The following is a 25,113-nucleotide window of genomic DNA, read 5'->3' on the forward strand; positions in this document are numbered from 1 at the left end:
AATTTACTTGTTATTTATTAAGCTTCCCCTTGTCCCAAAAATTTCCTCAGGAGATACAATTTTTTTCTCATAACATGGGGAAGAATAAAGGAATGTGTTTTATATTAACTAAGCAGTAACAGCAGTTTGCTGGGAACAAACAGCAGAACTCAGTAGTCAGCATGACCAGTGACAACCACTGTTGCAAGAGCAGACAAAGAAAAGACAGGGTACCTACACAGAAAGTCAAACTCCACCAACATATACTTGAATTTTTTTTTAAGTACTGGTGACACAGTTTTATGCCAAGGAAACTCTGGCAAGTGTAGTGCAAAAACACCACAGCACTGACTACTTATCAACAAAGACACTGCCAAAAGAAAAAAAAAAAGAAAAAGAAAATAACAAAAATCAAGCGCAACTCAGCACAGCAGACACTGCTGATCTGACACTTAAATGATGTAGCAGGATAGCAAGATAGTGATCTATGATGGTAGCCATAGAACCTGTGTCGCAAGAGTGTGATCCGTCATGCCAGTCATCCTAGCACAAGTGTAGTAGCAAGATAGTAATCCATGACAACAGCCACAGGCCAGTGTTGTAAGCAATCCATCACCCCTCAATCTCATTCAGCCAGGATCAGCAGTGATTAGAGCCTGGGTTTTTCATTCCACTTGTATTAAAAAAAATAAAAAATAAAAAATAGACAACAACAAGAATAAACAACAAAAAACAAGAATCTTGTGGATTATCATATTAACTGAATCATTTTGATTTTTCATTTTTAATTAATGTCTGAAAATCTGTAAACAAAAAATCCTATAATTGTGTGATTTTCGCGTGTTGATCAGTGTCAAGTCAAGTTCTAATTTGTTCATGTAGCACTCGAAAATGTGGAAAAAGGGATGATACCTTCTGAAGGCACAGAACATGCCAAGCTTTCATGGTGGTGTTTAGAAAGATACAGATTCTGCTGCTCTGCTGGCACAAACAGTACCAGGTGGTGGACTGAAGCTGTTACACAAACTGATGCCATCAGCGCTGCTAACTTCCTCTCTGGCCCCACCTCTAATTCCACATCGTATTGACATCATAATAGAAGGGGGGTGGGGAGAAAGCACAGGAAAAAGAAACATTTTAGTGATGGAGTGCAAATGGATTACCTGCTTGGCTGAAACCAAGCAACCACTGAGCCTGTACCCCTCCAACAATATGCGCATGTTCTGCCAACTCAAGGGTATAAAGCATCTCCATGGAACAACCCCTAGATGGGAATTCAAAAATCAGCCAGGCGTGTTACCAATACAATTGAACTGGCCTTCATGGATAGGGGAACGCCTGTCTCTGACACTCCTGTGCTTTTTTTCCCTCCTATGAATATATTCATATAATCTCATTGTGCAGGAATAGTGAGCATTACTCAGTGTCTGTCTATATAACTTTATGGGGATTTACAGAACTCACACTGAATCATTTCTCCACAGGTCACTCCAAACGCCTTGGGCTCAACGGTGTTGACAGAGAGACACACCCCTGCTTCTCATTTCATACTCATAAATTGATCCTGTCCGGGATAATTGCCTTGGCAATGTCAATGAAATTGGTGTGCCGCGTGTGTCTATCTTATGTATTCTGCGTGCTCGTGTGTGCGTCTCTCTGAGGTTGTACTGTGCAGCAGTCTGGGAGTTGAAGTGAACCAGAGCAGGAGGTAATCCTCTCCAGTGCTGCTTTGTTCCATCAGCAGGACTGAGTAGGATCTACTTTAAACTGACAGAGAGGGCTGGGGTCGCTAAGCATGGCTGCTTGAGCTGCTGGCAAGGACAAGAAACAAGGCCTCTGCTCCTAACCTTGGTAATGCAACCCCCTTTTTAAATAAATAAATAGATAAATAAATCATTTTGAGTGGAAAGGGAAAAAAACAAAAACAATGCTACATGTACCACAGAGGCTGTTTAAAAGGACCAGGGAAAAAAAAAAGGAATGTGAATGTTTAAACCAGAACAAATGCGTGGAAAAATTTTGATTTCCATACAATAGTTTCTACCGTCTCATGAAAGGCTGTTAAGCTCATTTGGTTTCTTCCCCTGACCAACTGAAAATGTCTGATGGGCTTTGAAAGAAAAATAAAGAGCGAGAAAAACAAACAACAAACAACAACAAAAAAAAGACTTAGTTGCAGTTGTCCCAGAAAAGAGAGATTTGAGACAAATCCTGCTGCGCATTTCAGAGGCAGGATGCGGCTTCTCATCTGCTCCAGGGGGGTTGGGCTAAGGCAAAAGACCAGAGTGTTAGGAGGAAGGGGGAGAGGGAGGGGGGAAGGTTTAGGATTCACCCTTTCAGATTCAGAGCTTTAGTGTTCCATCATTAAACTAGGACGAGTGCGTTTTAATGCGATCACCAAAGACTGTAAGGGGAGAGCTTGAAGCAGTGAGGGTACGTAAACAAGTATTGTATTAGCACCAAATATGTGCTGAAGTGGCTACGGGGTTTTAGGGGCTGGACCTTGAAATGCAGCTACTGCGGCTTGGACGGCGTATTGAGGCAAAAAGAAAAGCTCTCTCAAAAAAGGAAAGAGTCTTTGAGACTTTGCCGTATGACTGCACCAGTGCTTTTCCAACTTAGCATAATTGGCTTTTACATGTACAGTAAATGCTACTCAGCCAATAACAGTGGACGAAAAGCCTACTGGACTTGGTGCTTTCTCACTTGATTCATTTTCATCAGCTAACCTCCCAGGGAGCAACTAATGATGCTGCACAGAGTGTGTTACCCTTTACAAAGATGATACTAGGGAATAAAGGGATATATGTAGGGAAAAGGCTTTATTGATAAGAATGGTCAATAAATAAATAAATAAATAAATGAATAAAAATCACCAAATTATGTTTCATTTTGTGTATCTGCTCGCCCAATTCACACTGAAATTAATCACATCCACACCAGTTTGTCAAAGCTCCATAAAGTTTGAAAGCTCATTTTGCAGCAATTAAGATCTATTCCTCGTCACGCTGCTGCCAGATTGTTACACTTGCTGCCAAATTACCTGTTCTCATTGCGCTGCGTGTATCGTGGTTGGGGGTCAGCATCGCCGTCATTGACGTCATAGCTGGCTTCAGGGTCCTGGAAGAGAAGAAAAGAAAGGTAGACTCAAATAATAATCATTCCTCTTTCTATCCATGTGCTTGTTTGCCTGCACTGAGTCATTCTCACCTAGCAATCCCTTTGAAGTTTTTAAAATCTGTAATAAAATTAAAGGGAGGACCTACTACAAAATACTGTGCTGTCCAGTCTTTGATTTGTAATCTTTGACTCACGTAATTGCTGATGAGATCAGGATGGTCTTTCTCAATGCCATCATCCAGGATAGTCACTACCACCCCTCTACCTGTGTAGCCTTGAGCCCATGCTGCTTTGGTATTCAGGTCCTGATGGGCTGGGTTGGACTGAGGAAGACACAAAGAAAGCTATTGTTCAGCTGTCATCATGCTGTGATTGGGAAACACACTTTGTGAAACACTTATTAGGAAAAACAACAAGACAGGTCCATCTTAGATCATCTTTCTGATGCAATGCGAAGAGGAACTGTTCCAAAGTGAATAAACAAACACAAAAAGTCCAAAGAAATATATGGACACTGTATGAAGGATTAAAACCCAATTCCAATGCATCATCCAAATGCCTGTGGCTGTTTACCTCTAAAGTAAGACTGAACTACTGTGTGAGTATCCTACTTTAGTTTTGCTGTCAAAAAAGACAGACAATCTGCTGGAGGTTAGAAACCTTTTGCAAGAGCATTTGTCTTTCTTACAGAGGAAATATGAGTTCCTCTGCAAACTGAGAGGAATGAGAAAAGAAGAATATGAGAAAGGGTAAAGAGTGATTCAGATGAGCAACAGCAGAGAAGCAGGAAGATGGGAGAAGGAAGAGGAGAGAGCGCTAGAGGTGATCTTGTTTCAGAAAGAAACTAGAAATACTGCCTCGCGGTTGTATGCCTCTGTGAACCTGGAAAGTAGCTGTTTACATCCACGTCTGTCCAGGCTCAAATAATATTTGTAGTGAAGACATTGAAGGGATTTAATAAAAGATTTTAGGTGTATATTTTTGCCAAATGGAAGTTATCACTATATTAACAAGTATGATTATAGTGGATAATTTGCAGTAAGAAACATGATGTCTTTACCTAGAGACTATTTTGTCAGAGGACTAATGAGGGCTTCATCACACGGTGCAAAGATAATCACCTAAAGCTCAATATCGGCAAAACCAATGAGCTTGTGGTGGATGACCAGAGGAACAGGAGGCCGCCTCTCCTGGTTGTCATTCATGGAGAGGAAGAGAAGTGGAACTGCTGAGTTATGGTACTCAGTAATGGCCAAAAAAGTGTTTTTGCATAACATTACGATGTCACAGTGAAGTTGAACCTTGACCTTTTGGATATAAAATGGCATCACTTCATCATTTATTATTTTATACTAGTAGACATTTGCATAAAACTTTGTCATAATTACCATACAAATTCTTGCGTTACGGCCAAAAATGTTTTGTGAGGTCACCGTGACCGTAACCGTTCACCACCAAATTCCAATCAATTCATCCTTGAGTTCAAGTGGACATTTGTGCCAAATTTGAAGAAATTCCCTCAAGGTGTTCCTGAGCTATTGCATTCACAAAAATGGGACAGATGGACAAATGAATGGATGGACAACCCAAAAAAGACATAAAAAATACAGAGAACAAGAGAAAGATGGAGAAACAGACAGGGAATAAAGCTGGTCTAAGCCCCTGTTCCACTGCCCTCCTCTGTTTCCTGTTGATTTTTCTCCACGGGGCAGCACTGCTGCGGGTGTACTGTGGTGTGGTGCCAGACTGGCTGCCTAAGAAGCTTAAATTCCTGGGTATAGGCTTTGTGCTGGCACTGACACCATTCCTATACATAGTTTAAACAACAGTTAATTACACACTGATGTGGCCAAGGTCTACACTCAGCTGTATCCAGACAAAGCACCATAAAATAAAATTTTACTGCTACTTGTTTGTGCCTGCTTGCATCCTTTCTTTGATTCTAATCAGGCAAACAATTGATTGAAATGATTTATGCAAAATGGTCGGCTGTGCGATTAAAGCACGACATCAGCAGCATATACTTTCAGCAAAACTGCCTTTGTTTGGATTTTAAGGCAAAGTTGTGTGAATTAGGAAAGGGTTTAAGTCCTCAGACGATTAGAGGTCTAATGCTGAATGGCAGAGGTGGTTTCACAGCTCCCATTCTCTGGTGATTTATGTCTGGAATAGTCAATGTTGTCATTAATCCATTTGACAGAGGCTTAGTGTATACAAAAAGAGAAGGGGGAGATTAGGGCAAATGGAAGAATCCCTAAGAAAAGATGTGAAAGGAGAAGCAGTCATGGTGCCTTTGTCGTTTGCTAAGCAATGTTCCACAGGTGATACAGTTTAACGGTCAATATTTGTCTTGATATTTAATTTTATTATCATTCCAATGTCTCCTAGCTTGCATCACAACTTTGAGTCAGATGAGAAAGCTTTGCGCAAGACTGATGTAACTAAGGCCTACAGGCGTAGTCCACAAGATAGCAATTCAATTTATGCTTATCTGGCTGACCATAAGGGAATTAATAATTGCTGCCAGTGTGATATTGAATACGGCTCTAAATCAGGTATCCTCACAGGCGTCTGTATTGCTGAAAGTATTGAGTCCAGTACTGCTCTGGCTTAGCTGGATAAGAGGGTGTTTGAGGATTAATCAGAAATAATTGCACAGCAAAAACAATGAAAAATGTTCAGGTCAAGCCTGTGCTATTGACCGAACTAAATGCGCAGGTAAACCTTATCTATCTATATGGACCTTCAAAAGGATGAGGTGGCCGAGTTCAATAAATGGAATATTTAGAGAGAAAAAATCATGATCTCTTTTAGTAACTGTCTGCAGTTGTTCATTGGTGGAGGCGACTGACGTGAGTGTTCCCCCTTCACTGTTAAGTAAGTGAGGTATCAAGATAAAGTGCTAAATAAATATAATCTATTACTATTATTATTGTTCATGGATTGCAAAGCATTTTAGTGCTAACCAAACCATGTATTCCATTTTGCATTTAACACCCACAAGCTGTTATGATTGACATTTTGATTGCATATGGGGGAAGTGATTCAAGGTATTTCAGGAATCCCAAGTTTACAAAAAATGATTGACGTCATTGATTATGGAAACACGTTGTTTTGCATGACATGTGTTGATGCATAACAATTATGCCTGGTCAAAGCATGTATTCCTGCAAAGAACGAGCTGCAGCTGAGACATCTCACTCACCATCATCTAAAGAATCGCAGTATTTTAGAAAGCAACCCAACAGTGTTGGTCCGTAAGCTCTGCAAATTGGCTTATCACAGCAGTTGAGCTGTTATGCACAAACAGCTGAAAAGTATACAGGAGCGCTTTGTCAAGATGGCCGCAAGACAGCAACACAAGTCTTGTTTACATATTTGTCAACATGAGGAACTATTTCTGTGACTAGCGGTCACTTTAAAAATGATTTTCTGAATGTTTCTTCATTGCCCTCATGTTAAATGTCGCCGCTGTAATGTATCATGTTACGTTCTTATTCGGCTGTTTAATATTTTCTGTTTACTGTAACGGCCATAGATGAGTGAGAAAATCTCTACTAATGTTACAGACTGTTGTTAAAGAGTGCAAAATGTTCAATTACTTCCCTTGCCCCACCCTGATAAAAAAAATATATTTGTTAGTGATTATCTACTATTATTCCAGTGATTAAATAAATCCATGTAATAATCATTTTAATTTTTTTTATGCCAGGTTCTTAAGTAAAAATACTGATTCTCCAGTTCAGGGAAAGAGTTGCTATGACCTACAGTGTTTAAATCAATATATGTGTCACAGCAAGCCTTTTGAATTTGGGGCAAACAGGGTCTATCTGACAAATAACGTTAATAATTATCATTATTAACATCATACATTTGTTACATACATGATTGAATAAAATACGGAAGTATTAATGAGAAGGCTTTTGATATTTATTTTGGGTGAATTTAATTATCATGTTAACAAGGTATAAAAAATCTATAGAATAACTGATAAATTAGCTGTTAGATTAAGTGACTAACTGAAAAAGATAATTGTTCATGGCAGCCTTACAATATTTCATCATTATGATTGGCTCATCAGGATGAGGCTATGAGTAAGTTCAGCTGAAGACCATTACTCACCAGATACCACTGCTTGGGGAAATCAGGATCCGATGGCTCTTCGTACATGTCCCTTTTCTTCCTTTTTCTTATCACCTGCTGCTCTGCCCACTGCACCTGAAGTGATGAGTACACGTGCATGCGCGCACACAGACACACACACACACATACAGACACACACACACACACAAAAAGTGAGTTCATGTGGTTATCTGCCACACAGGCTGTTGTGTCATTTCCAATACTCTAATTTCAGACTTTGTAGCGATGTCTCGCTGACTGCATATGCGGCGAAACAGGGCCCCAGTTGTGTTAAAAAAGTAATAACTAGAAAGAGACGGAGAGATATGAAGCAAATTTAATTTATGTGATTCCCGAGATACAGGGAGAGAATAGGTACAGTTTGCCAGAGTTGTAAGCGCCGAAGGCTTCTGGAATATGCACAGTGCAACAATATGACAATAAATGCCAACATTTCACACTGTAAATACCACTGTTTGATACAGCCTTGGCCCTGATCCTGCCAAAATAATCCAAACATCCTTGTAAATATTCTGACAAAAAGTATCGTTTATTTGATTTCTGTCCACATGCCACTTAAAAAGAATAATCTCCTACGCCTTCTTCTGTTCAGCTTTCATACTCATTTGATACACATTTGAAACGCCTTTCTGCCATGTGAGTGTGACTGACAGTCGTGAGAATGATTTTAACATGTAACATTCAGATAAAATACAAACAACGCTTTTTCCAATGAAGCCATAAGCAATCTCCCCTTAATCTTGTTCAATTTTAAACAAAAGACCTGACACTTTTCAATTTTATTTGAAGGAAATATAACTTGTTGAATGGGGACTAATAGCAGGATGTATTAGCATAGATGGATATTCAGTAATGGTTGAGCCACTTATCTTCCCTAACAGCGAGGAAAGATGAAGCACACGCTGTTGTGCATTTTTATTGTTAGTGATTAATGTTTCCTTACCTCACTTTTCACTGCAGGTGACAAAAGCCTAGACTGATTTCATGTTTGTGCTGCAGCAGGAACACTTAAGTGAAGTGCATCTAAATGTGTTGCAGATTGTGAAAGTGTAAGTATATAGTATACAGTTAGTAATATTCTAGTCCTCTGAAATGAGGTTTTCTTTTTCTGACAAATTTCTTGTTACTGTTGAGTTGCTTCTTGGAGCTGGGCAGTTTCTCTGCCTGGCTGATTTCATGATGACATGCTCTCAAAGCGGCTCTACATGAAAATGTATTCAGCACAGCCATAAAGGGTGGTGTAGGGGCTAGCCTAGTTGAAAATTTTGCCTTGGAGACTAAAGCTATTAACCTCGTTCAAGTGATCATAGACTAATTAATTATCATTTATCTCATTTGATTACTTTCATAACCTCAAATAACCGACCTGATTGTGCTGCAGTCCAGTGCACACCATGGGATCATAACAGCAAATCTACAAATGATATACCATGTGGATCTAAGTTCAGCCATCTAATAACTTCATTCATTTGCTTTTATGTGAACAGTCAATTTATGCCAGTGATCAAACAGTGCAACAAATTTGTTTCAAAGCTGACTTTGTATGACACTATAATAATAAAATGACATTTAATATAATGTAGTATAAACATCAAAAGTTTGATTTATTATTGAAAAATATGAGACACTCTGTATGTGGGTGGAAAGTATTAGAATGCAGCATTACAGGCCGATCACCCATCATTTATGGGTGAGTGCACAGGGCCCAACCCTACCTGCCTGAACAAGTGACTGACAGAGCGCTAATTAGAACACGAAAGAATAACTACCAGCCCCGGGTCCAGGACACGGACAGACAGCAGACAAACACGACCGCATGAACAAGCAAACATGAGAAAACAAGGAGTGACTTAGGAGTCTGCACACGGCCTGGGTCTATAATCAGCTCAAGCTATAAACTATTTGTTCCATTTTTTGTAACTTGTCCTGAGGGTTTTCCTGTCTGGAGACTAGAAAGAAGCAGCACTGGTCTTGTTTCTAATGGAAAGAGACTGGTAGAGAGAAAGCTTTTGCTCTGATCCAAATCTCCCACAGTTTATGAAGAGCGGAGATACATAAACCATTAGGCCTCTGTGCCTGAAGATACATCTCACTGTTACAGGCAGAGACTAACTCTGCAACGACAGAAAGAGGGAAAGAGAGAGCGAGAGAGAAAGCGAGGGAGAGAAAATGTGGGGAAAATTCCCTCCAAAAGCACACTAAGGTTTTGTTAAAAACCAACAGCAGCCACCCCAGAACAAATCGATTCTTTTCCGTTACACAGAAGGTGAAGAGAAGAAATGACAAACAAACCCTCACATAATGCATAATGGTAAGAGCTTATGCAGCTGCCAATGTCATCTTTCCACCGTGTGATTATTCAAAGGGGATGCTGATAAGCGGCATGTTAGCACCCCAGAGCAGAGGAAAGAAGACAATGGAAGTAATGTGAGAGACAGCAGCCGGATTACAGAAAGGGAACACTGAAACAAGCTTAAAGCTTAGCATAGACTAATCCAAATCCAGCCATTATGTTTTCATTGCCTTTTAAAACAGTTTCCTGTGAACCAGGTGAAGCAGAACCTACTCTTTCCCACTTTTTCAAGGGTAAGATCCTCTCACACAAGTGGATATACATTTGAATATACAGACACGCTCATGCACATGCACCCATATGCCCTTGTGATGATTTTTGGCAGCTTTGTTTTCTCTTTGATGCCTGTGGTCATTCTTTGCCTGAGGCGCGGTCTGTTACTGTGTGTGTGGGAGGTAAGGCTGCCCAGGACAAGCTGCTGTTTTTTTAGCCAGAAACCCGCTGTCCTGCATGGCTGGGGGTTTAAGTGCAGTGTTAACTTGAACTACTGGCCTCTTGACTGGGTTGGGCCAGTGAGATGGAATATGTGCTGTCAAAAATGTCTTTATATTAGACACTGGAAGAAGCAGAGTGGTTATATGCACATCTCAGAGGTGCAAGGCTATCAGAACACTATCAGTGAAGAGAAGTAGCCTAATCCCTGCACACTTTACTCCAAGTCAAAAATATTTTATTAAGTACAACATTTGATCTGATTTGGATCTTCGGCAGGTCACATTTTGACCAGATGAAGATCCAAGAAGGATCAAACATTGTTTTTTGACTTATCTTCATTTATGTTTGATGTTGTCTTTTCAGACTTTTCTTCATTTCTATTAGACACTGCCTTCATTTCTCCGGCTGTGCTGCTTCTGCTTGTGTTTCAGAAAATGACGAAATTATAGTTTTGTTGTCTCCCTTTGTAGAAATTTCCAATAACTGACTGAATGGCTGGGCACTATTTCTGTGTTACTGTATAGTCTTAAATAATAACTAATATTATCTTAATCAATTTTGTTATCTATATTAACACCAGGAATATATAAAATAACATCTGCCATATTTTATGGAGTATCATGTGAGTTACATAGTTTGACAACTTGACAACTATGTAATTAAATGTAATGAAATTCAGTTTGGTTATTTAGCGTGTGATTCTACATACAGAATGTGAGGAGAAATTGTGAAATATACCAGTGCAGAAAAAGATCCCTATGATTTTAGGGATATACGATTTCCTTGATACAACCCAGCCCCACCACACAGTAAAACCCAGCTTTGATCTTCCAGGTTAATTTTGTTCCTCCGCAGCCTCTGATCAAGAGGATATAAACTTTGCTTGAGCTGTTTCTGATTAGGTCTATAGAGTCTCCTACTGTTCATTCTGCATTCTATCCCTCGCTAACACCATGGCATATAAATCTAAAGCCTTTACTGTGCATCATCAAATCCGCCTCAGTCAGACTGACCAAAGCCCCGGCTCTGTCATTTCCTGTATCCGATACCGCATCTCATCCCACCATCTTGCTGGTGTTGGAGATCTCAAAGTGAATCTTATAGCTGTTTGAGTACCACTGCGGTATCTGAGCCCTCAGGTATATACCCCTGAGTGCACAGACCCTCAGAGCCTTGTTAACGTCCATTTATCCTGACCCCTGACACCACTGGCCCCGGTGAATGTCACCAACTCGCACTAATGATGTCTTGGGGCCCGGGAGCCTGTCAGACCACATCAGTCCACTCCTCAGCCGGCTGGATGTGGGCACCAGAGAAGCTAAAGAGTAGTCCTTGGGCTCTGCTAGGGGGGGAGGCTGTCTTGTTACAGATGGACCCTGCCGGTTCTCCGTTCTCACTTTATAACTGCCAACCTGTAGCTCCATTCAGCTACCTCTGATTCTCGAAGGGAAAAAAATCCTTCCAATATCTGCACTGGCATTTCAATTCTGACTCCAATATATCCAGTGGACACAACGGCTGGGAATCGTTGAATTAAAGTACTTCAGGTGTAACTAAGTTTGCATGGGTAATTTCAAAACCCGATGTCGAAATGAGACTGACATTCAAGAATGGAACATATTCTTGTTTTTGGATGACAGACGATGAATGCCAGGGTTCCTCTCTTGACAACATTTAAGTGCAAACAATGCTTTTACGAGGCAGGCAACAGAAAGCACGAGGAAAGAGACACTCCCAGCTGTTGGGTTGTTTGGGAGGTTTGTTTTTTGTGTATGTACAACTACGTGGTACCCTAGAGTGGGTCAGATGGGCAGATGGAGGGATAAATGTGGAATGTGGAAGAATACAGAGTTTGACAAGCTGTCACTGAGTCTGGCACTTTATTCTCTTGTGAAATCCACACTCTTTATGTATAATCCAATGTGTCTTTCAGCCTTTTGTAACTGGCGTGGAGTCTAGCAATGAGTTGTGTGAGAGCTGACAACAAAAGCCTTACCTGTGGTTCTTTATGCAGTCTGGTGTGCATTCCCCGGTGGCCAAACACGGACCTCTTCTCCACGGCGCGGTGCCTGAAGTGATAATAATCTCCAAAAACCTGTGCAAACACAATAGTGGACACAATGAGTTCACCTGCAGCAACAGGATGTCCAGATAACAGTCTTCAGACACATCCATCAATAGAGATACATTCACAAAGGCATTCATGTGCACATGAGCACATGTGCAGTGCTCATTTCACAGAGAGCTGAAGACAGACACATCCATTTGAACACCACCGCCTGCAGAGACACTTACATCTATTACATTACCTGCGGACACAAAGACATTCTCGTACGTCTCTCGCGCGAGAAAAGATGGGAGACAATGTCAGACATGCACACATACACACACACATACACCAGATACAATAAGCACACACACACACACACACACAGACAAAGACATCCATTACACATGACTGCAGATGGACACTATCCATCAAAAATAATTAGACACATCCATTAGAGATGAAGTCGCTGTTACAAAGCTACAGTGGAGCATTCCTCATACTCCTGTCATAGTCCCCTTCACACCTCCTGCCCATAAAAGAGCTTTTAAGGACAGGGTGGTGGGGAGGCAGCTGCAACCAGACTGGTCTACAACCTCAGGGAGTGCTTTCTTTCTGTGAACCTTCTCTTAACTGGAACAAGTTGCTCCTGGAGCAAACCCCGTCCTGTGGTCACAGTCAAGGACGGCTGACAAAGGAGCAGGATAGTGACTAAATACTACAGAAATTCAGGGATATATGAAGTGTGTGGTAAAAGACGGAAACAAGACAGACAGAAAGCACAGGAAGAGGAGGAAGAGGGGCTGCCCGGCTTCTCTTTACATAGGTATTCATAGGAGAGTGGCGTCCATTTGAAGAGGAAGCATTCCAATCTGTATAGTAGTGCCACTGGGGACTGGCTCACCTTCACAAGCCCAGTGGAGCGGAGGAAGAGAGTGGGAGAGACAGAGGGAGGAGGAGGAGGAGAAACAAGGGGGAGAGAGGGAGAGAGGGAGGGAGAAGAGCAGGCAGGCTTTGACAGGCCGACCAGGCAGGATGGATGTGTGTGAGGAAGGAGAAGAGCAGACGCAGCAGGATAGAAGGCTCTCCTGGGGCTGCAGGCTTATTCTGCAGGCTGGCTGCTTGCGAGCCGACCAGACTGTAGGAGGCTGAAGCTCACAGGCCCAGTCTGGCAGCACTGATACAGAGCTCTGGTTCCTGGCTAAGACTGAAGGCCTGGCTCCAGCTAATTTGACTTCATTTGTCAAATATTCATGACAAAAATTGAATTTTAAACCGTGTGTTAAGATATTATCCTCAAAAATTTAGCATACATTGATCTCAACTCAGAATTAGGACTACTCTTTGATATGTAACTATAATCATTTTTTTCCCTTGAAGCTATGGTTTCACTGTATGCATTAATTATGGGTGGACAAGTTGAATATGGTTGGTTTTGTGAAAAGACAGCTTAGCAAAAGGATGACTACGGATGACAGCAAAATAAAGAAATTGCAAGAAAATATTCGTTAAAAGTGAATTAACTGGTAGATTTTGCTCAGTGACTTTGCTCACTAACTTAAACCTTTTCAATCCTGCCCGCTAGTGGGTTTATCATTACAAATGCATGCTGCTTTGTTCAAACCCACATAACTTTATTTTAAATTGGGATCCAGGCTAGAATTGAAAATAAAGTTTTTTTCCCTTTATTTTAAATTTGAGCAGAGGTCCAAAAGTTTCCAAAGATGCTAAACATATCCTGCTGAGTCACAGGGAAATGGGTTTAAAATGATGTACAAAACATCTAGAAATATTCTATGTGATGCAATAGCGCAGCCATAAAACAACGGCATCTTGGGTCTGAATATTTCATTCAATAAAAGTGTAATGTAGCTTCAATGAGGTGCAGCAACCATCAGATGCAGAATGGACTATCATTCTATATGGAAAATAATAATACTTTTTTTTTTTTTTGCAATGTTGGAGCTGCTTACGGGGATATTTTTTAGGTTTATGGAGTTAAACCACCATAGATGGCATCCAAAACCCAGATAAGAAGCTGATAAATCAATATGCCAAGCAAGAGTAATTGTTAATATTGGACAGACAACTGTGGTTTTATTTTTCATTTGAAGTATATTCTGGAGACGTGTCTGGGCTTCCTGCTAAGTTCTTACTTGGTTCTGACTTGGTATCATATTCAGAAAATTACACAATCAGCAAATGGCCGTACAGGGACGCTATCTCAAAATAACATCAAAGGATTGCCATGGGAAATGGGCTATAGATAATGCAAGATTGAGGTGTGATGAAGGAAGTGACCCAAGAAGTTAATGAGACCCAATTTTGTATAGAATGAGGCAGACCTAATTTGCACTGCACGGGTGGCATTTCTGTGGGACAGGCCTATTTCCTAGAGTGCTGATGTTCTCATTTAGCCCACGGGTCTATCGGTCTTGGGAAACTGAGATGGGGATGAAGAGGGATGGGTGTGGATGCCTGTGAGTGTGTGCGCCATGCCTCTCCACATTCAGGTGTGTGTATTTCAGCATGTGAATTATATAGTATGCATTCAGGTAGGTGCGTGTGAGTGTGTGAGCACCAGGGATTATAATTGAGAGCACTTTGGGTCATTACTCACTCTGACACTGTGCTCTGAGCTTGCATTGGAGGAACAGTGCCCTTTTTTCTCCTCACTGGGCAGCAACAGAAGTTTGTATTTTGTGTATTCCTAACTTTTGTCATGTCTGTACCTTCTCTCCACCTTGTTTATCCCTCCATTTTCTTTACACACATGTAAGGTGGGAAGGTACTACAAGCAAACCTGATGTTGGGTTGAAGATTTCCTTAGGCAACTGGACTTGCTAGAGTTCTTGTAGACATTTCGCCTCTCATCCAAGAAGCTTCTTCAATTCTAACTGGTTAGTGGGGAGTACCAGATATTTATCCATTAGTTACCATCCATGTCATTACTATTCCCTGGATGACTGAGAATCTCTACAGACAAGCAAACCTGATCTTGTGCAAAATGTCCATGTACTCCAACGAACCTCACATATAATCACACTCCATGGGGGGGAGGAGCTTGCAAGATGGGAGAGCTGTCAAGTCAGTGAGTTAATTACAAGATGAGAAAAGATAAGAAACACAATTTAAACTAGAAAGGCAACACTCAGTAAAGTGCATACCTTCACCAATGCTATGTAATTCTCAAGATACGTCACCTAGTTGACCAAGTTAAACATGGTGGTGGCCACACCCACCACCATACTCTTTTTTTTTGGCTAACTGGCATTAGAGTTTAATCATCTTTTTTGCCCCATAAGTTTTCATAAAGTTTTGCCATTTTACATGAATCTATGTAGAAGTTATATGCCTGTTTGTGATCAATGACATGTCGTTTGACCAATCAGCTTGAGAAGTAGGCCTAAATCAGTTTTTTCTGACTAACCTTTTCATAAAGTTTTGTGCAAATGCATTCATAACCTTTTGAGATATCCTGCTAACATACAAACAGATGAAATGGGATGAAAACATAACCACTGTCCAATTCTGTAGGTGGAGGTCATGAATAAAACAAATTCAACAGAAACAGACAGTCTAAAGAACATGAATTAAAGAAATGTAAACAGCTGTCATGTAGATGACTGACTGCAGGCAACGTTTTACAACAGTGTGGTGAATAAAATTGTGTGAAGAAAGTTTGACTAGTGGCCAGTCAAGCCTATGCAACACTTTTGTGGTTGCAAATGGACCATTTCACTTGTGCGAATATATCTAATTTGATTTTGTCTCTAGTACACTACAAACTGTATAATTATGTTGGATCTGGACTACTGCCATTATCCCACTGCTCTCCACTGACTGAACCTGCTCACTGAGAGCCCAAAGTGGAGTTGTGCCTCAGGCCATGTCCATACTAAGCCAAGAGAATATGAAAATGCTGTTTCCAACTATACTACACCACGCTAGCATTTTCAACTGATTTTTAAGTCCACCGTGCAGACTGAAACAACCTCAAATGCTTAAATTTGCTGATCGATCATGTGCACATGAACAAACATGGCATGCATAACCATGCATACTCAAATCTAGACTACTGTAAGGCCAAGATCACATGACAGTCATATAGTAGAGCTTTCAAAGCTCTGTTTTTCCTGTTCACACAATCTGGTGTGTGTGAACAGGGCAGAAAACAGAGCGTGGACCTTGGACAGCATTTTCAAAAGGCTCCATTTCCAATGCTGCATTAGTGGCGATGGAAGGCCAAAATACTATCTTCAAATTTACCTGGCTTTGTGTGGACAGGTGTCTAACATTTCCTTAAGCTCCCTGTGTGGAGGCATCCCCCCCCCAAAACACCCCCCCCCCCCCTCATCCCCCACCCTCCCCACCCCGCCTAAACCCTGCAGCATGGAACAGTAGATACAAAGTTCTCACCAGGACATCGAATCCAACAACCTTTAAAAACAAACCTTCAGAGGCCTCATTTTTCATTCATGACCTTGTCGGATCAAGAATTCATGGTGAGATAGGCTCTTCTAAACTATTGATATATCAACACTCCATCCCATTATTTCCAAAAACTTTTAAGGCCTTGATTTATTTTCTTAAATCCATAAAAACTCCCAGGGTTGTGTAAGTCCTGTGGGAACCTTATAGACACAAGCCATCAAGCTCTGCTGTTAGTCTGGTAATTACTATTTAGTGAGGGAAAAGATTTTTAAATACCTGCCACTGAGTGAAATGGCTTGTATAACTGCACGGATAACTGACTGTTATGCTGTGACTTTAAAAATGACATTATTTATGAACAGGTTTTTATTTAAACTGAGCCCATTTGATGTGAATGTCAAGTATTTCAAAACCCTAATTTGAGCAACTTTGAACTTACAAGAGTGTGTGTGCCTGTGCGGGAAAAAGAGAGACAGATGTGGGCGTCTTCATGTAGGCTGATTTCGAATGCTCATGACATTAAGAACACTTATCAAACGCTCCCTGTCAGCCCAAGAGCTCTGTGAGGCATCAAAGAAACATCAACCAGTTGCACAGTTCTTCTCTGGCTCTTTAACCATTCGTCTAATTTTCACTCGCTTTACTGTGTTTTTCCAACTCTCCCCAAATTACGATCACCCACTTCATCATTGCGCTTCTGCTCAATTTTTGCAATTTCCTGCTCCTCACTTCTGTTTTTATTGCTTTTTTTCTGCCCACCCACTCTATCCATCTTTCTGTCACTTTTTATTTCTCTCACTGCCTCTTTGCCTACCCTACTCCCTAAACATGCCGCTCAATGTTAGTCAATGAAACTTAAAAGACAAGTCTGTATTTGGTATGTTTACCTCAGCATGCTCCATATCAGAGGTCATACTCATGGCACTCTTATACAGTCCACCAGGGAGCTCAAGCTATCTGTCGACTTTTATCAGTCAGGGTGGTTGTCAGACTCCAAGGTGACTAAAATTAATGTCATGGTGTTTGTCTCCCATACCCCATATCCTAGCCTATCCTGTCCTCCTCCTCCTTCCTCTCAGGGATACTGCCTTGGTCCCCAGCCACCTCCAGTCACAGTTGTAAAGTCAATATTGGCCAGAGGGGATTTGCTTCAGATCAGCGGTGCCTGAAAAGAGAAATGTAGCTTGCTTGAGCCAGGCTGTAATGTTATTCCACATAGGAGCGAATGCGCGTACAAGTAATTTTCCAACGTTGCGAACTGATTCAGAAGTGCAACTGGGGAAACTTTTCCTTTGGCAATGCACCCTCATCAAACCAGTCAGGATGAAATTATGCAAACGATTTTTTGAAGAATGTGCCTGAAATTTGTTTGTGCCAGATACTCTGAGGTTGTTCCAATTAAGTGGGGGGTGACGGGAAAAGGTGCAACATCAAACCTCATTTTCTTATCAGCAAACCAAAATTCTGCAGGAAGAGTGGAAAAAAATTGCAACACTCATAAAAGGGGCTGTAGAGAGTGAGTGTATGCGTGTTTATTCCAGCTGACTTAAAAATTGTTATAAATGGTGTGCGTATTCAATAAAGAAGCTTCGGGGTCCACTGTGCTGATATTGACTGTGACAGAGTGCCACGTTCAGCCTATTCCCCAGAGCCGAGGCAAAAGTGCACCGAGGCAAATCTGCTTTATTGGAGTTTCCGTCAATCAGACCCATCTCTCAAGGAAAAACACTGGCCTCAATTGTTGGTTAGAGACACATCAATAATAGTATTTCACTCTAACCACTGCACTTTAATTCACAGCATGTGATATACAATTCTACTGTCCTCGGTGGAGAGCACCAGCCACACACTCAGAAACACACACAGACACACACACGCACGCACACACATTGGTTTTAGTATAGGCTACTTGTGGGGACATTGTACTTAAAGTCATTCTCTATAGCCTTTCCCTAATTTTAGCCATAACCAAATTATGCCTAAACCTAATCCTAACCTAACCCCAACCCTAACCTTAACCTAACCTTAACCAATAAGCCAGAATTACCATTTTTCTTGTGCAAGGACAACCAAAAATGTCCTCACAATGTCAAATGTCGTCACAAGAATACGGGTATCTCAAGAGTCAGTCCTCACAAGTATAGCAAAACAAGCCCGCACACACGCACACACGCACACACACTATGTGCATCTGCCCTTCCTCAGGTAGTGAGACACTCACAGACAGCTTGTTGCTCACTTGAAATATAAATGTCAGCATCACAGCACGGCTCACAAATTACCATACAGCCCACCACTTCTCCTGTCTTGCATTTCCCTTTATTTATGTTGCTTATTCAAACAAAACACACACCACTGCAAAACCCTACAGAAATCCTCATTTTTCTTTGCTGCCTACAATTTACATACACGGGCCCATATAAATTCATAACCAGCAACAGACAACACAACAGACGCTGCTGTGGGGAGATAGTTGCTGTTAGGCTAATCAAACAGTCATGTCGTTGGTGTCCCCAGCGCCACTGGCCTGCTGTCTTTTGGACTAATTACAGCTGAAACTCTAGGGTTCCGCTTAGAAGGAGAAGCTCATTATTTTCCTCTGAAATAGAGGCTAATTGAGTGTTTTCAAATGAAGGGTAATTATTTGTTTGCATCTCAGCTCTAATTCTGCATGTTGCCTGCCTCCACTGCATTCATCGGCTCAGGGGACTTGTTGTCTTGGGGAAGGCTGTGCCACAAAAAACTACCTTTGGCTAATTATGTGGCTGAATAGGCAAGATTTAACAAAATGCCTATGAAGACTGTCCCTCCACTGGTGGTGAAGCAATGAGAAAGAGGCAGTGTGAAAGGTGTGGGAAAATGAGTCTAGCTGCTGAATAAACAAAAAGTGGTTATACAAGCAGTTGTGGCAAAAGCCCATAGACCTTGGGAACGTGAAAGATTCTAAATCATGAATAAAGTGTCTCGCCAGCCTTCTGCTGCTGACGGGAGAGGAAGAGGAGAAAGGAGGGATGGAGGAGACGAAGAGGTAAAGGTGGGAGAGAGAGAAAAACAGAGAAACAGAGAGAGAGAGAGAGAGAGAAAAGAAAATGAAAGAAAGGCAGAAAGACAGAGAAATTAAGAAAAAGAAAGAAACAAAGAGACTGGTGAGGGTGGAAATGCCAGAGAAGGCATGAGTCGGAGGAGACCTGGAAAACGGAGCCCCGGTGATGCCTGAACTTTGACTGTAACTGCCATAAAACTAAATTTACATAGTGCCATCAGTGTCATTGCCCACCACCATGTAATGCCCATCAACAGTGCTGCATTTGCTCCATAACCCTTCCGTAATTCTATGCTTGAATAAATTGTGATGAATCTACACCATATCTCTCAAGCCTAGGCTATGGATTTAGAGTTAGATGAGACCATAAAGTCTAACGGCCGGAGCTTATGAATCCCATGCATTTCCCGCAGACATAAAAAATGCAGACAAATGAGAAATAGAGAAAAGTAGCATTCCTGATGTCGCTTATCTGTGTGGTGTGATTTTTCAGAGAGCAGATAAGGGACTGTGCAGGGAGAGGGGTGCTTATCTAAAAACCGACACACACACACACACGCATAAATGCGCGCACCAACGCAGAGCAAAGCTACGTCATCACTCAGCCGAACCTTGCAGTGACTGACACTGATACCTCTGCTCTCTATCTCAAACACACAAACACACCAGTGTTTATATGAACCCACACACACACACACACACACACACACACACACACACACGACAACAAAGAAATGGGCTGAGGCCTTGAGGAAGAGAGAGTGAGACAGATAAAAAGAGCATGCCTCAGAGAGAGAGAGAGCACAAGAGAGAGAAATATTAAATATTTTAGACCACTCCTAGCCTTTTTAATTTGGGATTTCTCCCAGTGGGCTGATTCCTAAGTCTCAAATCCCTAGCTTGGGTGGAGAAATATGCTAACCAAATTAGTAAACACCCATTTTTTACTCTGCTTCACCAGCATTGAATATTCATGGAATCAAGGGAGTTGGATCCATCGCTTCCTGCAATGCTCCAGCACAGCAAGTGGGCCTGGGTTAGCCTGCTCCTTGCATCACAACATTAGTAATCATGCTATTGCTCTGCTCTGATATTAACAGAGAAATGGTCTGCCAAGGAGCATCTTTCCATGTAATTCCTCCTATTACCCTTCAGTGAGTGTGAGAGAGAGAGAGACAGACAGAGACAGACAGTCTGAGATGGTGGGGGAGAGATAGGGTCTGACACACACACACACACACACACACACACACACACACACACACACACACACACACACACACACACACACACAGACATACACAGACACACACAGACACACACACAGACACACACATACACACACAGGTAAACAGAATCTCCTCTGCAGTTATGGCCACAGGGAGTCTCTTCCTCTGTTGATTTCATCCTCAAGGCAACAAAAACACGCCACGAGGAAAAACAGGAGAGGAACTGATGAAATATAAAAACAAATTCACTAGATATGAAGGGATTGAGATCAAACGGGGCTAATTTTCAAGGGTTTGGGAGCGGGTAGTGCAAACAGACATGTTGAACATAAACTCTATGCCAATGAATGGGAATGAAAACACAACGTTCAGTGCTTCTTGAATCTAAAATAGCTATGGAAATGAATGTGTCACCATGGTGAGTGCATCTGACAAAGAGCTTATGAAATGAAGCATGGCATTATGAAAATGAATTGGAAGACAAAATCTGGAGAGAGTGAATAAAAAATGACTGAAAAATGAAAAACACTGAAACACTGAGTATCTAAGGTTGTTGTGTATCCCAAGGTGTTGTACAAGGTGTAGTGCTGCTGGCCTTTAGTTTCTGCCTGTAGGCAAAATGTCGCCTTGATTGCAATGTCATAAAAATTTAAAGCAAATCTGATGTGAACTGAGCAGCAAGCGCAAGCCACATTTGGCCCAGTCACGCGACAACAATCTCTCTTGCTCTCCCAGTCCCCCACCCTCTAATTTATGTTAATAACGCCCCATTTGCTTTTACATGACTGTTTCAACCTGTTGTCCACAAAATCATAACAGCACATTTTCCAAAGGAACAAGCCAAGCATGTGTTAGTATGGGCCAGTAAGCACAGTTTAGGGCTGTATCGTATCGTTCATGATAATGCCGACAAAAAAAAAGTGGCTTCTTACAATATCAATGATATAGCAGCGTGATGACATGTTGATGCATTTGCACACGCTACCACGCTACCACGCCTACAAGGTTCTCTCAGCACAACAACAAACAGAGCAGCGTCAGCCTCTGACTAGGAATTCAGGGTTTTCCACACCACCCAGGCATACTGACGGCCCCCACAACATATGTGCCTCACAAGCCTTTGCAATTGTGTGAAAAAAGAGTGGCCCCTCAAGTTCAATGTGCACCACAATAGGCTATAGTTTAGATTTACTTGCCTGTGGCGATAAAACTCCTCTAGTATCCTTATATCTTCCTGTGTGTTTGTTACATTCCAAGTATTGAGTCAACGATGAAAAGTAAACGTCTGTAGCTTGTGTTATGTAATGTTTATATATTGTAATTTAATCGCACATTTATATGTGCCCAGCCTGATGAGAAATCTTTCTAGTTTCGTCACAACGCTCATGCTGTAATTGACTAAATTAGCTATTGTGAGCTGCCTGTGTTTAAGCTGAAGCACCACAGGTAATGCTGGTGTGAATAATTAAAATAACAGTGTGCCCATATGGGGAGGAAATGTCCATTGTGTGGATGCTTGTGTGGACCTGGTCAGGAATACATCTGTGAAGTTTATTTCTCTGAAGAGCAATATCATTTGTCTGTAATTCTAGATTACTGTGAAAACTTGACCTTGTAATGTATATGGTACCATATATGGTACCATAAATGCCTCGCTACTACAGAGTATCGGACAAAGGAAATGTCATTGAGGAGAAAGCAAGGTGAGCAGTGTAAAATTGAGTAAAAACACTAAAAATAAGGTTGAGAATGAATAAGAATGTCATTCTGAAGGAAACACTGTAGTTAGTTTCTTTTTCCATATTGACCTACTGCAAATTATGATGAAATAATGTGATATTTTAAGGTTAAATCGCCCTCCCCCACTACAGTTCGAAAAAAAAAAAAAAAAAATCCATGTGAAGAGTACGACGAGAGCTGTCCTATTGATTTTTCATAGACTCAGATCAGTCAATCTATCAGTGGATGCAAGTGAGGAGACAGCACCACTGACAGAGGCACTGTAGGTGTGAAGCAACGCTGATGGACTAGTGAAAGAGAATGCGGAAATCGTCCTCTGCCTAATGCCTGTCCTTCACCTCAATAACAGGCGGCTTGACTTGGCTGGGGAAAATGGAAGCTGTCAGCACCTTCAGACATACAGGAAGGAGAAATGCAGCCATACTGCATGAAAAACAAAACCCAAGGGTGAGAAAAAAAAAAATCACCTCACACTCTCGATTTAACATCACAAAGCAACAGACAAACACACACGCACGGACCCTCATCCACACACACACACACTTTTGCCTGTGCACCTGTACGTGTACGTGCACACACCGACACATACTTGCAGCTCCATATCTCTGTCTCCCACTCGCCGTGTGTGGTGGGGTCAGTAAAAAAGTCAACTCCACCCTCCAGCTGTCCCCTCCAGCTTGTTCCCCAGACGGTGGCCTGTTTAAGAGCGTTGGGATGCTGCAAGACTCATGAATTATTCAAATGGAGAGTGTAACTCAGCCCAGTGCTCTCTTTTCCACATCACCTATCCGTGGGTCCCTCGTGCCAGAAGAGCCGCTGTTAGGCTCCGTCACCCTAGTCTTTCGGGAACTGAAGTAAATAAAATCCATTTCGATTCACCACTTGGCAGTTTAATACCTCTACTCTTGCAACTCGTGCTCCATGTCCATGTATTAATACTGACAGTTTCAGTTTCCGTGCTAGCCCACTCACCGCTCACACACACTGGACATTTTCTGCTTTTTGTGCATATTTAATAAAGTATCACACCCAATGTCAATACAGCACAACAAAAACCTGTTGTGCATGTTATTCATTTATTTATTTATCAATAAACCAAGACAAAAATTGTCTGTATTTATCATACATAATAGTCATTTAATTTAAACTGTATATAGCTTTATCTGTATGTAATTTTTTCTCATATATAGTATTCATTTAGTTTCATTTGTAAGTAACTTGTATATGCCATATTGTTTGCACCTTATCTGTAAACACTGCCTTCTCAGCACATTCTTCTTATTTTCTGTACATATATCATGTTTATACAACCATATATCACATATGCTCTAACTGCCTCATCAGCATCTTATTTTTCAAGCTGGATGCAAAACTGCATTTCACTGAACTTGTGCTATGTGCAATGACGATAAAGTTGAATGTAATCTTATCTATTAATATTTGAGCCCTCTCTTCTTGTTTAGACGATTGTGAAAATCTTGCACGTCCTCTTCTTACTCTGTCTGCCTTACCCAAACCGGATAGCCCTCTTGAACTCTCTCTCTTTTTTTTCCTTACAATATAAACCTAGCCTTTGCCACCTGGTGTAGCTGCTCATGTAGAACATCAGAGGTCAAGCTGATGTCTTCTCTGAGCAGATCAAACCTGCAGGATAGCGAGGCTGGTTTCAGTACTAACAAGACCCTTTTTAACTATTGCTGGAGGGGTACCAAAATCATGACAGCTCCATCCTCTCCTTCTCTGTACCTGGGCCGCCATAGATTTACGAACATACATACAAAGACGTGCACAAACATAAAAAGTCAAAACACACATAACGTCACAAGTGTGCTCCAGACCCCTTAGAGAAGCTGTAGATCCTCCACAGAGGTCTCGCAGATCAAGGACAAGTCATTCAGCTGTCAAGACTCAAATCTGGGAATCCCTTTGTTCGTCTCCCCAGAGGGGCCCAAGGACGGAGCGGGTAGAAGTCATGGAACCAGAGTGCCAAGCAGACTACAAGAGTGGGAGAGTATGTGCTTCTTTGAACCAGCCCTCTTTCAAATGAGTCAAACGTCGTGCCCCTTCCGAGAATCTCAAAAGCACAGCAAGTTAAGGACATCAGAACCTGGTGGCTCCAAAGTTGTAGGTTTGAGGTCTCTATGTGATGGGAATGTGAACTTCAGTATCACACCATGGCGGCCTGAAATAACCTTTGTGTGGGAGTTGGCTCTGTGCCCACCACTGATGGAGTGGTGAAGCAATGTAAAGCGAAGCGAACATGCTGCCCATGTCTGCGCACAAATGGATAGGATAGGGATAGTAAATCAATCTGCTGAAGACTGTAAAGACAAGTAGAGAATATCCATTAGGGTTGCACACTTAATTGAATTTAAATCAAAGTCTTGACACAGCTATGTATGACTAATAAATCACAAACAACTGTGACTCAATGAATGATACATATATCATAAATTTGCTTCACATATGGCAGTTTTGTATCCAACCTGTGCTCTGAGCATGTATGATCAGAAGCCTCCATGAGCTGGCAGCTGGACAATATGTGGTTTCTGAGAGTTTGGCAACAAAAACAGAGCTAGCCCAGTTATAA

General features: G+C 41.5%; 1 protein-coding gene across 1 annotated transcript in view; it reads right to left on the reverse strand.

Moving 5' to 3' along the window:
* Positions 1 to 25,113, reverse strand: part of furinb (furin (paired basic amino acid cleaving enzyme) b) — an 87,189-nt gene that overhangs the window by 32,662 nt on the left and 29,414 nt on the right. Inside the window, exons 3-6 of the mRNA XM_030053703.1 lie at positions 12,027 to 12,125; positions 7,222 to 7,317; positions 3,294 to 3,422; positions 3,023 to 3,099 (exon numbers count right to left, since the gene is read on the reverse strand). Coding sequence (XP_029909563.1) covers positions 3,023 to 3,099; positions 3,294 to 3,422; positions 7,222 to 7,317; positions 12,027 to 12,125 — 401 coding nt within the window. The remainder of the gene's footprint in view (positions 1 to 3,022; positions 3,100 to 3,293; positions 3,423 to 7,221; positions 7,318 to 12,026; positions 12,126 to 25,113) is intronic.

This window comes from Myripristis murdjan, chromosome 6, assembly GCF_902150065.1.
Source record: "Myripristis murdjan chromosome 6, fMyrMur1.1, whole genome shotgun sequence".
In the NCBI taxonomy this organism is placed as follows: Eukaryota; Metazoa; Chordata; class Actinopteri; order Holocentriformes; family Holocentridae; genus Myripristis; species Myripristis murdjan.